The following is an 18,404-nucleotide window of genomic DNA, read 5'->3' on the forward strand; positions in this document are numbered from 1 at the left end:
GATGTAATAGACAAATTTTAGAAAAGCAAACTTCAAGACTGTTGTTACTAACAGCACTACTAAAGCTGGTAGATAAATTCAAGACATAGGAAAGTTTTCTGAGAATATAGAATCATGGAATCATAGAATTGGCTGGGTTGGAAGGGACCTCAGCGATCATCAAGTCCAGCCCTTGATCCACTACCGCTGCAGTTACCAGACCATGGCACTGAGTGTCACATCCAGTCTCTTTTTAAATATCTCCAGGGATGGAGAATCCACTACTTCCCTGGGCAGCCCATTCCAATGCTTGATCACTCTCTCGGTAAAGAAATTCTTTCTAATATCTAACCTAAACTTCCCCTGGCACAACTTAAGACCATGCCCTCTTGTCTTGTTGAAAGTCATCTGGGAAAAGAGACCAACCCCCCCCTGGCTACACCCTCCTTTCAGGGAGTTGTAGAGAGTGATGAGGTCTCCCCTGAGCCTCCTCTTCTCCAGGCTGAACACCCCCAGCTCCCTCAGCCTCTCCTCATAGGGTCTGTGATCAAGTCCTTTCACCAGCCTGGTTGCCCTCCTTTGGACCCGCTCCAGGACCTCGATATCCTTACTCAACTGAGGGGCCCAGAACTGGACATCACTGGCATTCCATTAAAACCAAACTTTTGATGGCATATAGGAGATGGCAAACAAAAGACAGTGCAGGATTTAAGTACAGTAGAGAAAATACTGAGTCATGGCTGACTGAAAGCTGCCTGATTTTACTATAACCAACATCTATGTGAAAACAAACATCCCAAGGTCAGAGCACCTTAGAGAAAGCATGTGAAGCTCCTTGTCAGACAGCAGAGTATTTCAGTGCTTTTGATCTGCAGTTTCACTGCAGTATAAATTCAAGTTTTACACATTTATTTACAAAATTCATTTTTACAATTTATATGCAAGTCAACCTGAAAGATTCTAGTTTCACATCAAGATCTTGACTTCTAGGTTAAAAATGCTAATTTGCCAAATAGAGTCAAATGAGTGAGCAAGAGTAGAACAAAGATGGAGAATTAATGTTTGAAGAAGGAAAGAAGTAGCCTTAAGGAAAAGTAAAACTGACCATATGAAGAAGCAGCAGCAACAAAAAGCATCAACAAAAGAGCAAAACCAGCAGCAACAAAAAGAGCATTAACATCAAGTATCTGCTAATATGAAAAGTTGCTATGTCCAAGACCTGACCATTAATTACCTTGCTTTGTTCCCCTGAACAGTTAATTTAGACCTATGACAGCTCAAAACTACAATTAAATGTTTTTCTACTTTACCCCAATATTTATTTCCCTTGTTTTATTAGCTTATTCATCAAGACAAACTCTGAAAATGTCGATTTGTGTGATTTTTCTAGTGATGAAGTTGTGGAGCCCTAACATAGGTATCAGTTCTCATTTCACATTTTTCCCCATGCTCTGCCTCACCCTGCCTGCTTAAAAAAAACTACACACAATAAAAACATCATCCAGCAAGAAAGTTGCTAGATTTTCTGTGGAAAAATTGAACATTGGTGCAAAAATTAAAATTACATTTCAGTGATTCTAGTGAGAGTCAAAGGGCTAAATCTACATACAGAAAACTGAACACATGCCCGGAGACAAAAAGCAAAAATTGTGCTGATTTATATAATTACAACTTTAGTATCAGTGCATTTATGATCTGCAAGCCTCTGAATTACACTCATTTTCACTTATGGTACATTTAACAACAGCTGCAATATCCCACACTAGAATACTTCCAAGGAGAAATCTAACACCTACTTTGGTGTTACTGCTTTAATCCAATGGAAATAGTTTCCTCTGATATAGACACTTTAAAATAGTTCATAAGAAAAAATATTCACTGTATTAAGATGTCAACAGAAAGTATGTGTAATTTTGAACACTTAAATTGCTTCTTTTTCCAGTTGAGAAGTGGGCAACCAAGCAAGACAAAGAATTGAGTCTTTCTGAAGAATAATATCCAAAAGAGCTGCAGATATATTGATATTTTATTTCTCTTGTTGCCTTCTTTCTCTTTTATTTTCCTAATACATGTCCACACCTGGAAAATATCTTCAGCAATCTCAAGTGCTCATTGATCAGAATACTGTAAATTCACAGAAAAAAATAATAATAACTGGGAAAATAGATAATGCTGAAACAGAATGCTGCAACTTCTTTATCCTTTTGTTTTCTTACCTCAGCTATGGCTCATTGATAAACAGAATGGAAACTTCTATTAAGAAACTTCCAACAAACAATCAACAGTAATGTGTATTTTAGCAAGTATAAATGAAAAACATATATCCTTAAAAATTACCACTAAGTAGGTCAAAAGATGGCAAATGGGAAACACTGCTATTTGGAATATAAGTCTAATAGAAGTATAGCACAATATAAGTTCAGGTTGGTTTTTTTGGTAAAGTTTATTCCCATGTCCTGGTTTGGGCCAGGATAAAGGTGGTTTTCTGTTTCTGTACTTTTGCTTTTAGCTAAGTCTCTTGTAAGTAGTTGCACTTGCTGAAATTAACAGCAAGTTTCTCAGACAGTGTGTGTGCTTTCAGGACTGATAACACTTGATGTTTATAGTTACTGCTAGAGACTGGTATGCAGAGCCAAGGACACAGAGGCCCCACCTGAACCCTCCTTTAGGGAGGAACGGACAAGATAGATGCCAGAATTGACCAAACAGAGTATTCCATCCCATATACGTCACACTCAGTATAAATTTGAGGCATCACGAGGGCCGAGCCAGATCTTTCCAGATCTTTTCCTGCTTCCCTTTCTTCACCCGGCATCCTGGAAGGATCCTGTCTGTTCATCTGCCTGTGGTCCTGATCCGTGCCAGCCCATATCTGTGTGTTCCTGCCTCCAGTTCCCGACTGCTGCCGACTCCAGGAGTCCAGCCTGGACTTTCCCAGGGCTGCCCTACAGCCTCGGTGGTGACGTGAGAGTTATTGGGGGAAAGGGGGGAGGAATGTGGTTTCCATTTTCCTGTATATTTGTATATATTCAGTAATTTTACCTATTTATCACTACTGTTTCATTAAAGTTGTGTAGTTTAGTTTCCAACCCATAAGTCTCTCTCCCTTATTCTCTCTCCTTTCTCTATCAAGGAGAGACAGATTAATAGAGAGCGTCTGTTATTCGGTTTAATTGCCGGGCCAGTGTTAAACCGTGACATCCCCACAATGGGCACTTCTTGTGCCAACTCAAAGCTACTGAAAAATTTAAAAAAACATTTCAGAGAAAAAAAAAACAAAACAACAAACCCCCCCCCACACACACACAAAACATACAAAGAGGAACAAAACTCCTAGAAGACCATAAGATGATGATGCTGTGTACTAGCCTTCCTCTGCTATCCAGGTTAAAGAATTCATTTAGGATGCAAGAAACACAAATTCTCATCTGTGAGACAGTCTCTGGGTCTAAATGTATCTTAATTTCCTGGATAAAATATGTTCTGAAGTGGGTTTTCCTCACTGTGTCCTAATGTTCTAGAAACAGAGAAGAGTTAAGGCTTCTGAGCTTTCTAATTACTTAACTAGAACCATGTCTCTGACTCACTGAAAGTTTAAACACATAATTAAAAAGGTAGAACAGGCATCAACAGAGAAGACTGGATTCCCATGATGATTCATATACTTCCCTGGAATATGTGTGCCATCATTCAAACCACCTTTGCAAAAATTACAGTTATAGCTATCACTTTAAAATAACCAGGATGGAGTTTAACCTCTGGCCTCTAGTAGGTAAAAGAATGGCAGTGGTATCTTTGCATGATATTTTTTTCTATATTTGACCTCTATCAATGATCAAAAGCTCATTTTTCTTTGTTTTTCATTCCTAAGTAATGCTGGAAATAAAATGTTTTAAGGCTGAATGGAATATTTGTACAGTAAAAACAAAGTGAAAAAGTACAAAAGATCTCATTACTAATTGAGACAAAAACTAAACTGCAGAAGCACTGGTGCTTTAACTCACAAACCACTGACTCTACCATATAGGTCAGAAAACTCAGCTTCCAATTCAAGTTCTAAAAAATTGAGCCACTTGCATATTGCAGACCTTCCTCTTCTTTTATGCCAACACTAAAATCAACCTGAAATTCCAAATCAGGATTTTTTTAGTCCTTATGTTTGGAGCAGATTATTGCAGCCTTCTTAAAAGCTTCCACAGTTAAAAGTAAAGGCAAGTCTTTTTTCATGCTGGGAACAATAATTTGTAAAGGTGGTACTATAAAATTATTGGGATTTCTCTGGATTAAAGGCAGTTTATGCATAGATAGATAGATAGATAGATAGATACAGAGACACACAAGCTTATCTGTGCGTGTGTGCTTATTTATCATGTATGCCATAAGCATTGTAATGACTGATTTATCCCTTTATGGCCTGTAGCATGAAAATTAAAGCCATCCTAGCTTTAAACAATATCTCTCGACAGTTTGAGGACTTCAAATATTTCTTTTTCTTGAATTTCACTAAGCTACTTGCCTTAGTAACCTCAAAAAAAAAAGCCTTTAAAATCAATTCCAAACACACTAGTGTTTAGTGCACCTGTTTACTTCTTGAAATAAGAGTAACAGTATCCAGTTGTTCTTCAGACCGTACATTCTTTCATAGTTTTGGAATATATAAAGTATTCTGCTTACCACTTCAGAACTCTTAACACATACTGAACAAAAGAAAGTTCATCACCTACACATGTGCTCTGATATTAAAGAAAAAAATTAGTTAAACCTTGCATATTGTTCTTGCCTTTCCACCCAAACTTCCCTCAATAATTCCTAGAGAGCTGAGATAAAATGCAAAAGTAAGCCAGGCACAATATTAAAAGGATGTAACTGCAGAAAATACTTCTGATCCTTTCAGAACACGCACGGACTTGCATATCAGACGTAACATCAACTATATTTGCAAGAATCAAATCAAAGAAGTGTCAAGAGTATTCTGTTCTTTTCTCATTAAATACACACTTTAAAAAAAACCAAACCAAACCAAAACTAAAACAAAAAAAACCCACACCAACGTCCCCCAAAACCCTAAATATCCTCTCACCCTAGAGCCAAAAGCTAGAAAATACTCTTGTAGTGAGAGAACGACTCAGCCTATGCTGGATCTCAGTCACCCTCTGGACCCTTTGGAACACATGTTCCCAAACTTGATGCTTCCCTGAGTTTCCAAAGAAGGTGAAATCATTGTACATCAGCCTGAAATAGCTCCTCACTTCAAGAAGATGTTTTATTTTCTTATTCAAATATTTTAAAACTTGAGATTCCTGTTGGTTGGCAATAGAGCCTACCATTTGGGGACAAACACACTCACTAATGGGGTATCTAGACATCCATGTGAAGAGCAAGAATGACCCAACATTGATAAGACCCATCACTGATCTTTTAGCTGGACTAAAACACATCCAGGGATGAAAATGTTTACACACCAACCCATCCAGAAATCTACATCACATTCTCAGTACATAAAGCAACCATGAGAAGATGAAGTTCAGTCTTCTCTGCATTCTACTCATCTTCCCAGTGCCTAGGATAGCACGATGTTGATGCCTGTCTACAAAGGCATGACTAAAGAGACTTAAAACAGATCTCTTAAAACTGAAAGGAAAACTGCAGATGGTAGCTTTGCTTTCCTAGTACAAAGGTACAGGTTATTTACAAAGGAGAAAGAACTTCCCTGTACAACAGTTTGAAAAAGAAGAATGAAAAAAATCAAAGAACCATCAAGAACTTCATTCTCCATTTCAAGTCCTTCCTTGATTTTTGCACACAAACGTGATAAAGGAGATATTTTTTTTAATTATTTTTTCTGAAGAAGAGGCAGAGTCTCATTTTAAGAAAAGACAGAGAACAAGAGAAATTATTATTACAGCAGACCAGTGGTCTATCTGGTCCTGTTTATTGCCTTTAGTAGCAGCAATAGCAAATTCTATTAGGGTTCACTTTCTCTCATATTCTAACAGCATCCACAGCTATTTTACTAGAAAATGCCAGAAGATACAGTGCTGCCTATTTATCTTACCTTACATTTACAGATTTACTAATTCTTGAAACTGTTTGTATGGCCTACTTCCACCACCTCCTGTGGCAGCAAGTTTTTACATTTTGCTGCTTGTTGCATGTTTGTCTGATTTAAAGTGATCTCCTATTGAACCAAACAATGGATCACAGATGGTAGTTCTATCAGTAATGCAACACTGCAATATTCCTAAATATATCTTTCCCAGGGGATGAGATTATCTTAAAATTTATGAGAACTGAGCACTGTCAAAAGCAAAACAAAAAATCTGTCACTGCCTCCCTGTGTGTTTTATGAAGTGAGATGAAGCACATCTGCTGGGAGTGACAAAAGCTAGGTTACAAGTCCTGTCTCAGAGGTCTGCAAACTTTTTGCTGAAAGGACATCAAAACTTGTTTTCAGAAAAGGCAGAAGCTTGAAGCATTTTTATTATCATAATTTCTCACATGTTGATAATTTATGTTACCACTCAGTATCTTATTAATGTTTGGCATGTTTCTTAAATGCTTGTTTCTAGAATTACAAAGTTATTGCAAGCTGTTACAAGTAATTTCTAATAACCCCAGTTATTAAAAATACCCAGAGAGCTTGGCAGAACTGTAAAATTCAGTTTCATGTTAAATTTTTACAGGAACTGCTATTAGGTAGCATAAAATGTGATTATAAAACAGCCTTCTACAAAAAGCAATCCATCAGTTTCATAGTGCAAGTGCACATTTTCAGGAAAACACTTCACTACAAGAATTGCAAATGCAAAGATAAGAAGCCTCTGTTTGATAAGACCAGGTAAGCAAAAAAAAAAAACCCCAAAACAAAGTATTTGGAAACAGGCAATCAACCAGCAATACTGCTGAGCACTTAGGACACTGTTTACACAAAAATTTTTGAAAGGACAACTCTATTTTATTTAAAAAGGCAGCAACAAGTGAAAACAAATACAAAGCACACAGTACTTACCTCTGCTTATTTTACTAATTTTTACACTTTTTTCAGACTTCTAGAAGAAAGGAGAAAAAGCAAAATAAAGATACAGGCAACAATTCAGATATTTCTATGTCACTGAGAATCAAAGAATTCATCAGATTGTAAATGCATATGTAGATGTTTTAACTCAAGAACTAAGAAAAAAATAAAGTAAAAAGTTTTTCAAAATTGAAACAGGTACTCTGCATATGTGAGGGCCCACTTATGGCTCATGGATAATTTACTGCCCACTAGGACCCCCAGATCCTTCACCTCCAACAGCATCACAGAATTATCAGAGTTGGATGGACCTCTAGAGATCACCTTATCCAGCTCTCTCACTAGAGCAAGATAACCCAGGGCACATTCCACAGGACTGGTGTTGGACCAGATGACCTTTAGAGGTCCCTTCCAAGCCACATTATTCTACTGTTCTATGTTTGTATACTATCACTTAAATAATACAGCAAAAGAGTAAAAGGGAAAAAAAAAAAAAGACAATGTTTTTTCATGACTCAGTTTGTACCAGAGCTCTTTAAATCAATGCTAACAATGTCTTCCTTTTGTCTTTTTTTTTTTTAATAGGTATCTCCTATGCCCAAAGTTTGGCATACTGAACTCTGTAATACAAATACACCTGTTCAGTGTGTAAAATCACCCCAACACACTCTTACTCATTTGATCTACTACCAAGCACCTATTGATCTACTGAGACACCCTTATTAAAGGAAAACAGAAAAGCAATTTATAGGGACACAAAGAAATACAAAAATGTTGTTGCATGAAACATGGCTTCACTGGGTTTAATGACTTACCACACACATTTGTGACAGAATTCTGACAGAATACAATAGTGAAGCCAACAGTGATATTGCATTTGCATCATTAACCAGGAAACCGAGATACACACACAAAAATATCTTAGGAGCATACTCAGTTGCTTCTAAATAACAGAGGCTGGGTAGAAAGGTGTTGTTTAGGAACTGCTGACTGGTAGATAGACAGGACTGGAGAAATAGCTCACCGCTTCCTACAAAAACTGTAGGAAGAAAAACAGAGCAGTGATACACTGCCCAACTTCATCCTGGTAACAGCACCTCAGTGCTCTGGTTTCTATACATGTAAAATCAAGATCACCTTTACTAATTTCATAAGGAGTAAATTTCACATTGCAGGATTTATCTTGGTTGAAATGTTTTGAGATCTGACAGAAATGCCATTCAAGGTACCTCTCAGTAATAAGCCTGTATGCAGTCTTCCTATTTATTAACTTACACACACACACACCTTTTTTAAAAACTCACATTTGCCTATCCTTTTTAGAACCACTTGCATCAGGTGATCTCTCTCTCTCTGTCTAGGTCAGACTTTTACACTGACATTCAGAAGCTCCAACTTCCTTGGTAGCATCTGTAAAACCTTTTCAAGAAAGACTGCATTGTATCCCTGCTCATGACCCCTTTCTGCTGACTGGGTCAATACAGTTTAAAAAAAAACCAACAAACTGTAAGACTAAGTTATTTTGATGACTATACACAAGACTGCCATCTTCCAGTGTATCATATGCCACATTCTACATTAACCTGTATCATAAACAATATCAGAAGATTAATTTTCTATGCAAGTAAAAAAAATTTCTGTGGTACACAGAGTGATGAACAAGCCATATTTTACAATTACATTATTTTATAATTACATCCACGCTTACATAAAATGGGGAAGGAAAAAAAAAGGAATTTGGCCCAAAGAGGAGGCACCTCCGTCTTCTAGAATCATAGGAAAACCTTCATGAATTATATCCTGTATAAGACTGCTAACATTAAACAGCTGGATTGAGACTAATAGAATTTGACACACAGCAATTCACAAGAAATGAAAACAGAATGACTTGGTTACCTAGTCTCTAGATATATTGCAGCAAATCAGCAGTCTGCCATAGGGATATTTTTCATTTATGAAAATTACTGTAGATACAGCAATCATCATCAGAACCAAAAATTATTTAGAAAAACATTATCTCTGACCATAATTCTACTGCATTTGATGCAAGATCACTAGATCTAAATGGCAGCTATAGATTCTAACTCTTGATTCATTCCAGTATTTTTATTTGATTTTCCTCCCTTAAATCTTTTATACAGCCACAAGTATCTGTTACAAATACAGACATATAAAAAAAATTGATAGGAGTCTATAAAGGACATATCTGCATAAATGCCTAACATCCATTATGCTGTTTAATGGTAGGGCTAGCTCTGACCATTAGAAGTTCTAATCTGTTAATTTGAAATTTAATACACAAGCTTTACTTCAGCCGTGACTTGGGTAGCAATATGGCATAAAGCTAATTTAGCAGAGAGGCAGCCATTTCCCTCTCCATGTATTATGTATTTAACACAATCAAGGAGAAAGGAAAACGTGTCTCTGGGCTAATAAAATCTATAGACTCAGAAACCATTCTTAGGAGAAATAATACTATCGACTTGCAGAAGTTATGCAAAATTGCCAAGTGTTTTTTTTTTACTCTCAATTTCTAATGCACTCTTTGGGTGATTGTGGAAAAAAGGAAAACAAACAAAAAATCCCCCAAAACCCCAAAACCCCTATTTTTCTTAATACAAATGTAAGCATAAGTCAGAAAAGCCAAAGAAAGGAAATAAAAGTACTAGACATAAGTTTATTCTAGTAATTCTAAGAATCCATAGGATAAATTAAGCTCTTAGTGATATCAGAATAGTGCTACATGCACCTTGTGTCCAGTTAAAGGTCTCTCATGCCCCACAGAACACAGAGACATCCCATGACATTCAGTACCACTGAAGTCAATGTTCAAAATAATCAATGCCACAGATGTTAGGCTTTCTGCTTTGGTGTCTTCTAGACAATTTTATAACATCTGTAAAATGTTACTGCTCTTGCAATTAAATTTTATTACCTGCAGCATTGGTGGCTCAGTCTCATCTTCTGCAGCTTCAGGAACTACACTTAGAGCAAAAGCTGAAAGAAAAAGCAGACTTTTTTCATATTATAATAGGCAATCATCTTCACACTTGACAAAGTTCTGCAGTAAAATAAAAAAAACATTTAGGTACAATTTCACATTAAATGGTACTATACCAGTAATAATCTTTATGAACAGATGACAGTCCATTATTGCAGAATTTATACATTTGCTGCCTGACAACTCTACTCTTGTACACTGCTGAAGAGATCACTCTTTCATGTGAAGCTAATTTATTTTAGCTTCAAGGAAAATAAATCCCATTTAAAAAAAAAAATAAAATTCTGTCCAGTTCAGTAGTTCACTTAACAACAAAATAATGTGATATCACATGGGAGACCTGCATTCCACTCCAGCTTTAGGTTAAAGTTTGGATTACCAAAGCTTCACTGGGAACAACAGAAACTGACAGCAGCTGATGGAAATTTGTATCAAACTTGAGGATGGCTGTCACATAATTTGAATGCCACCTCTGAACAACAAATTTCTTCATGTACAAGAAACCCAAAGTAAGGTTAACAAAAAGGAGACCCTAAGAACTAGTGTGCACAGACCTAGCATTATCTTAAAACTTGTGTACTGACAGCACCCTTTGCATACATTTCCCATTTGTGTTACAAAAATAATTATTAAGAAGGTTTCTGGTGAGGTTTTTTTCCTTGTTGATGTCTTCACCAATTTGTCTCAGCTTACTCATTTGTAAAATTACTACCATTGAACACAAAAGCTTTTCTAAGATATTTGGTAAGGAGTCTTAAAGGTACTAAGGATATGCAAATGAAAGTAAATTGCTATGATTTGGAAGGAACTCAAGATACTACTCATCATCATCAAACAAATGTTTTTCTGAAAAACTGGGTTGGAAAAAAAAAAATCATCAGATTCAACTGGACTGTCTCACTGCAATCTTAAACTTCTTATTGCTTGAAATTGATTTCAAAGTGAACTGCTAGCATCCATCATTTCCTTTAACTCACCAGAAACCTGGAGTGTAAGAAACCAAGAAGAGTGTCCAAAGTCTGTGGTGCTCATCTCTAATTATCTATATCCCCATTCTCATTCAGCAGGAGACCAAATTTCATCAAGTGTCTAGGAGTTGAGTTTCATAATGATATCTCAGGTCCTGATTGACTCACATCTGAAACCACACCACTAGGTGCAGACATCCCCAAACCACTCTAACACAATAGATTCATGTGTTAGCCATAGCCACATTTCAGCAAGGCATTTATCCAGGAAGAAAAAAAACCACTAAAGTAGGAGCGTCCTCCCCAGTGTTGTCCCCAGATAAATGTTTTGCACTTCATTTCACAAGAGCACAGAGAATTCATCAATCTGCCTATTATAGCTCTTGTTGACAGCATGTTCTGGCCATTTTCCTCCTTCTCTTTCAACATAACAGTACTTGAAGCTCCACATAGAAATATCTTCCCCTACGCAAACCAGATCCACATCTTACTTGACAAAACCTTAATTATAAGACCACGTTTATTTCAGGAAATGTATTAGTTTAGAGTATTAATCTGAAGAAGTATTGGCTCCTATACTAGGCTTATTTGCAAAACTGAATGCAAGCAGAATTTTCATGACCTTCAGTTTTTAATATGCTGCTGAGGAACAGTACACCAGACATGAAACAACAGATTATCAAGAGATGCTACTTCTCTCACCCTAATATTCAATAATGCACACCACGTTGCTTCTAACACTTATAAAATATTAATGCACATGATCCTTGAAACAAATCAAACGATACTCAAATAATCTGGGAAAAAGAGACCTATTTCATACCATGTCTTTGAGAGCACAAATAAAGCTCTTTGGGAAAATATTTTAACAACTTATTTAATCTTCGTATTACAGAATCACAGAGATACTGAGGTTGGAAAGGACCCCTGCAGACCATCTAATCAAACCCCCCCTAAAGCAGGATGCTCAGGATCTTGTCTAGTGAAATTTGCCAGTTTCTTAGGGCAGAGACTCCACAAATTCTCCGAGTAACCTCTTCCAGTGTTCAATCATTCTTACCCTAAATAAAAGTTATTTCCTATGTTTAAATGGAATGTCCTGTATTTCAGTTTGTGCCAACTACTTCATGTCCTGTTAGGCACTATAGGTTCTGTCTCCCGTAGTGATCCCCCACCAGGTATTTACACATTGGTAAGGTCCTCCCTGAACCTTGTCAACTCCAGTTACAGCTCCTTCAGCCTCTTCTCATATGTCAGGTGCTCCAATCTATTGCTAATCTTCATGGTCATTTGCTGGGATCACTCCAGTACATCCATGTCTCACTTATACTGGGGAGCCCAGACACAGCACCCTAGATGTGTCTTACCAGTACTGAGCAGACAGCTCACCTCATTGACCTGCTCTTCCTAATGCTTCCTCATGCTGCCCAGAGCTTGCTGACCATCTTTACCTTCACTGTCAGTTTATTGCCCACCAAGACCCTCAATGTGTACATTCAAGTTTATACATGTAGCTGTTCACATCTCTTGGCACAAGGGAACAGAAGGTGAACATGTCAACTCCCAGCCCGTCCTCCTTTTGCTACGTGCCAAGAAGTGAGGATAAGTAAGAGAAGAAAATTTAAAGTTCTTTGTTTTAACCAATCTTTAACTCTTGCAAAAACAGGAGTAAAATCCACTGAAAAAGCTAGACAACATTTCTGGATCCATTCAAAACCTGGAAATGTATTCACAGAATGTAATATAAACAGCTTCAATTCCTATTTATTTTTCTTAAGTGTTCCATGATTTCCATTAAAATCTTGGTGAGCACATGGACTTGCTTATAACACTGGAAAGTAAAACTCATTTATTTTCATTGTTCAGCAGCTGAACTGCAGGAGTATGTGCCAACAAACTGTTATGAAAATGAATGTAAATATTGTATTATTAAAATACAATATCCTGAATAAATATATATCATGACATAATACCACATTATAAATGTGGAAGTAATCCTTTCTTCAGTACTACCCTTTCAAGTGTAACAACTTGCAACAGTTTACCATTATCTGTCTTTTAAGTGCGAAGGATGTTAACTGAGAAGGTAATTCCTGGGCTTTCACAGACAAGATCCATTTGAGGCAGAAAGGTAACACTTCTTTTATCCTCCTCTTTTATGGCCTTATTCAATGCTGACCGACTCCAGTCAGTCCAATCACCTCACTGGGCTCTGGGTCAGTTTAAATGAGCTATGAAAAAGTTTACTATTCTATGATTTAAGTATGGACAAACCATGACAAATTATAAACAGTTCAACTAATTAAACCCATGGACTAAGTTGTACACAGTAGAAAAAACATTTAAAATAGATTTTCTTTATACTTCTAATTATAATTAAATGAAAGGCCTAATTTTGTTTTGGTTGGAGTTTGGTTGGGTTTCCTCCTCCTCCCAAGTTCTCAAAAAACATAAGATTCTATGGACTGACATGATTCCAGGGAAAATCTGCCCTGATGCTGTCAGTCAAAGAGACAGGATCTTCCATAATAAGACAGCCTGGGAGCACTAGCAAGCAAAATAAATTAGTTTCATGTATTTATATGCAAGTTTTTATAACACTTCTTCATTGTTCCTACATTGTCATTATCAAAGACCCTGGTCTAGCCAGGTAAGAATGAAGACATACAGGTCTATCAACCCAAAATGGGGAGGAGGGGGTGATGCAAGCTGATTTCCAGCATCCGAAGCTTCTCATGAAAGCAACTGTTTTTACTTCTTTACTAAATTTCTTTAAGCTAATGGCACATATGGGAAGAAGGCAGCTGAAATCACCACTTTGAACCACTGAAATGTCTAAATGAGTGCTGTGTACATCAGTATAAAAGGCAAGCAAAGAAAAACACTGTTAGAAAAAGCATCATAATTATCCCTTCTGATTGTCCGATTGTTAGACCAAACAAAATCATCTGAATACAACCCCATTCTGCAAGCTGCCACCTGCAAGCTGGAATTTATGAAATTATTTAACTACCAAAAGACAAGCTGTTTTCGTCTGTAAAATGCAATCCAAATAAATTCTATTTTCCAAGAACAAAGCTGATTGTTTTGCAAACTTGTTATCTTGGCCATCTCAAAAGCATACAGTATCTATGAAAGAAAGGACTTAAACATAAAATGGTATTTTAAAACTACAAGAAAGCCATGATACTGCAGTAAGCTTCAGGTGAACAATCTGCCCATGCAATACCAAGCCCTTCTAACAAAAGGTGACCGGGCAAGCAAAAACTCAAGTTTTTCCATCTCTGCCTTCTACCCATATGTATGTTTTTTATGATACATATACACACAGGGAAAACTGAAGCTGCTATTTTCTGGCTATCATAACCTCTTCGAGATTACCAGTGCTACAGCTGAAGCACTGGTGCAAAAGTACTCACATCCAGGAAAGAATGAAATACAGCTCTAGGAAAAGAAGTAGAGTATTGGGACTCCAAACCTCAAGCTGCATATGTCAAAGGAAAAGAGTTCTACAGGAGAAAAATCAAAATCAAGAATTCCCCTGCAGGATTTTCATCCACAAGCCATAGCAGTGGAAGAGAATCAAATCCAGAGGCTCAAATCAAAATGACAAGCCTATGCTGACAGAGATGGAAACAGTCAGGAACAGAAATACCGAGAAACAAAACAGATGTAAACATTTATTTCTGCTTCTTCCACTCACGGCAACAGCTCCAAACTCCAAGAGCCTGTAGCGACCCGACTGCGGGCATTCTACTAACCCTTCTCTTTTGACCTTCTCCCACCCGTCCCCACGCATTAAATTGAATAGAAATAAAGTAATTTTTGCTGACATTTTAACCTTGCCACCGTCCCCTCAGCAACACCCAGTCAGCAAGGCGCTCTTTCAAACACGGGTGGTTTCGTGGTGGGTTTTAGCAAGCTGATCTATGAAGGTTTTCACGACCCGAGCGATTTCCAGGACGAGGGCTTTCCCCTGCCCCGCACTGCCCCGGGGGAGAGTCCCGCTTCCTCTTCCTCACACACCGCCGAGGGACGGGAAACGTTCTCGGAGCTGGCCGGTACTGGTACCGGCTCCGGCCCCTCGGAGCCGAATCGCCGAGCGGAGCTGCGCTGCCCTGCCCGCTCTCCGTCCCAGCTCACTGACAAACTTCGGGGCGAGGGGCACCTCCTGCCTCCCCTCCCGCTGCCTTCTGCGGGGCGGGACAGAGCGGGAAGGAAGCGGCAGCGGCCCCGACGCGCCCCCGAAGCGCTCCCGCTCTGTCCCCTGCCCTCCTCCCCTCATCACCTCCGCGGGGGGGGGCGATCGTCCCGGGTCTCATCCCTTCACCTCGCCATGGCGTCCCGGCCCAGCCCCGGCCACTCACCCCGGGTTCGGAGCAGCAGCAGAAGGAAGAAGAGGTGGGCGCACGCAGTGAAAAGGAGCCAGGGGTTGCAGCCGAGCTTCCGAGACATCTTGGCAAAGGCTGCCGAGCTGCACGGAGGGCGGGGAGGAGGAGAGGGTATAGTGCGCCCGGCTGCCCTTTCCTGCCGCAGAAGCGCGGACGCCCGGCCTCCGGCTGGTGGCGGTGGCGGTGCCGCCAGCCACCCAGCCAGCCCAGCCCTCCCCTCCCCGCCCTCCGATCCCTCCTCTCCCCCTCCCGCCCTTCCCTTCCCCGCCGGGGCCCGGCAGGACCGGGCTGTGGGGCCGGGAAGAGGCGGAGGGGGAGGGGGAGGCGGAGCGGCCGCCGCGGCGCCCTCTGGCGGGCAGCAGCGGTAGAGGCGGCGGCCGCTCGGCCCCGCCAGCCCCGGGCTTCCGCGGGAGCTCTGCGGACCCGGAACACCCCGGCTGGCCCTCAGGTCCTCGGGCACCCGGAGCTCCTGCGGTTCTGTGTGTGGTTATGGAGTAAATACCCAACCCAGAAAATCCTCTTCAGATTAGCTCCCTGTAGCCACTGTTGATCATACAGCGTCTGTTACCAAAACCAAGTAATAGTATTCAAGTCTTAATGCTTAATTATTAACACTACAGGAAGTCCTGCAATTAGGTTTTTAGACTGACAAATTTATACAAAAGAGACTTTTCTTTTTGTTACTGGCTTCATCATCCTCTTCTCAGAAACAAATTTAAACAGCCAGCTGATACCCAGCACTCTAAGAGGAACCTGGTCCACGATAAGAAGCAAAGTAGTTCTTTAAAACAACCCCCAACCCATTACTCAAAAGAGCATACAAAACCTCCAGAGAGCCATTTCCCAATTACCCATGTAACTAGGAGTGAAGACACAGGGTGCAGCTCAGAGCACAAGCATGGGCCATGAGAGGGGCACAGCCCTGGCACCAGAACCAACAGCTACAGACAACAAACCTATAGTGGGCTTTAGAGAAATGCAGTCCTGCCTGGAGCTGCACAAAACTGTTTTTTTGTCTAACACAGGAACAAAGAAGTAGTACCTGGCATATGTAATTGTTTTTATATGGATAGTAAATTTTGATGTAAGGTAGTACAATAGGAAAAAGAAATTCTTAGCTTTACTTAGATATACAGCACGATTCCTTTTTGCCCTTGAGCGTAACATGTAGGTAGTGATTCCTCACACACTGAGTGTCCACTGATGTGCATTCCAGCCAGGTCTATATATGTACACATTATCCCATCAAATATTTACCACGCAGTCCCTCCCTGTTAGCCCATCCACACAGTACCACCCTCTAATCAGCCAGGAGACAGACGGTCCAACACCCAGTGTGCTTAATCCACTAAGGCCAACAGCATGGGGCCCAACTTGGACCCTTCCTCAAAACTGCAGCTATTAGATCTCCTGCCTTCTTTTCCTGACAGATCAAGTGGTTGCAATAAGGTACCTTAAGTGTGCCATAGAGGTGATTTGGAAGATGAAGGAAAATCTTTTCACAGAGAAAATCTTTTTTTTTCACATTGAATCTTTTCACATTTGCTCCCACTTCAAGCTCAGGCAAGCACATCCATATCACTGTAACCTGGTAGCAGACTTCACGCTCTCCTTTTAAACTGACTCAATAGAAATATATTAGCCAGACTTCCTTAGGCTATTAGATTTGCTCTGTGTATTTGCTACCCCCTTATATTGCAGGGGATGGAAGAGAGAAGGAAAATGGGACACAAGTGTGAGAACCACAGCTTGTTCATTCCCTCACAGGAGAAATGCTTATTGCTAGCATTCTGATTCTCTAAATAAATTACTGTCCTCAAGAATAATAATTCTGATAATAAATCTTCTTCTTGAATTCTACTCTACATTTATACTCAGACTGTGCGTGTTTGTTGTGCTTTCTACCCCACAGAGGCCTTCCATCTCAAGAAGGATGAAAATAATGAACTTTCTGGTAAGGAACACAGATGTTCAGAAAGCTTCCCTCCCTTGTAGCATGACATATATCTTACATTCATAAATAATACAAATGTAGCACTGTTTCTGTCCCACCTCTGAGATTAACCAGGAGGGCTACAAATACAAAGAAATTCTGTCAAATGTATATACATAAAGTTATACATATCAAATTTATTTTGTTCCGGTATATACAGAGATTAAATAATTAAACATTTTAAATTAATAATTCATCACAAGTGAGACTTTTTTTTAGAAGAACAAGGGCAAAAAATAAGCATTTTTCTTCCAGAATAGAAAGTAAACCTGGAGTTTCTGGAAAAACATTAATTGAAATAATAAAGTAAATTACTATGTTCTTTGGAATATTTATAATAGCATGTCTGTTGAAGCAATTTTGCATCCAAGTTACTACATTTTATTTAATAACATTTAGTATTAAATTATAAACTGGGAGATTATAAGGCCTGTAGAATTTCCAAGTCTGTTTTTTCTTACTGTTTTGTGGCAGCTTTGCTGCTTTACTTCAGTTTGGCTATTGGATGTGAGAGACAGAGATGTTTCATTGACTGAAAACTGTCAGTGATTCAAGTAAGGACAATTTTTACCTATTGTTTTGGTCCTGAGAACACTTTATATACATAATCAGTTAGAGAACAACAGGACCATTCATGTAGTAAATTTAAGTCCCTACACCTTTTCACTATTTTAACATTTTTCATTAATCAAATGGCTACAAGAAGAGAAATAATCCATCCCAGTGGAGAAATAAACTTGAAATTATGTCAGATGTTTGTATTTTACGAGGCATAAACTTCCACAGAACATACAAACTCTACTTGTATTCTAATCATACCATTTGGGATAACGTGTTATTCACCTATGCCTTTACATAAACCAAGGGACAGGCAACCTTTCTAGTCCAGAAGAAAATACTCAGATCACCATGTCAAAGAAAAAGGGATCAGTGGAACAAGTTCAGAGGCAGATGGCAACAGCATCCAGGTGAGACACTGGCCACGCTGGCATGTGCTTCAAGGGTGGTTTGCCCTTGTGTCCTGATAGCTCAGAAGTTGTTCTGGGTACTCAGATGG

The 18,404-nt window shown here is 39.1% G+C and overlaps 1 protein-coding gene across 2 annotated transcripts in view; it reads right to left on the reverse strand.

The window, feature by feature from the left end:
* Positions 1–15,551, reverse strand: part of B3GLCT (beta 3-glucosyltransferase) — a 50,186-nt gene extending 34,635 nt beyond the window's left edge. The window contains exons 1-3 of one of the 2 annotated variants that reach the window (XM_030452802.1): positions 15,331–15,551; positions 9,930–9,991; positions 6,989–7,025 (exon numbers count right to left, since the gene is read on the reverse strand). In XM_030452802.1, the coding sequence (XP_030308662.1) occupies positions 6,989–7,025; positions 9,930–9,991; positions 15,331–15,418 (187 nt within the window). In that variant the 5' untranslated portion in view covers positions 15,419–15,551. Of the gene's footprint in view, positions 1–6,988; positions 7,029–9,929; positions 9,992–15,330 lie in introns of both variants that reach the window. The other variant, XM_030452793.1, reaches the window with a different exon arrangement.
* Positions 15,552–18,404: the final 2,853 nt, after the last annotated feature.

This window comes from Calypte anna, chromosome 1 (assembly GCF_003957555.1).
Source record: "Calypte anna isolate BGI_N300 chromosome 1, bCalAnn1_v1.p, whole genome shotgun sequence".
In the NCBI taxonomy this organism is placed as follows: domain Eukaryota; kingdom Metazoa; phylum Chordata; class Aves; order Apodiformes; family Trochilidae; genus Calypte; species Calypte anna.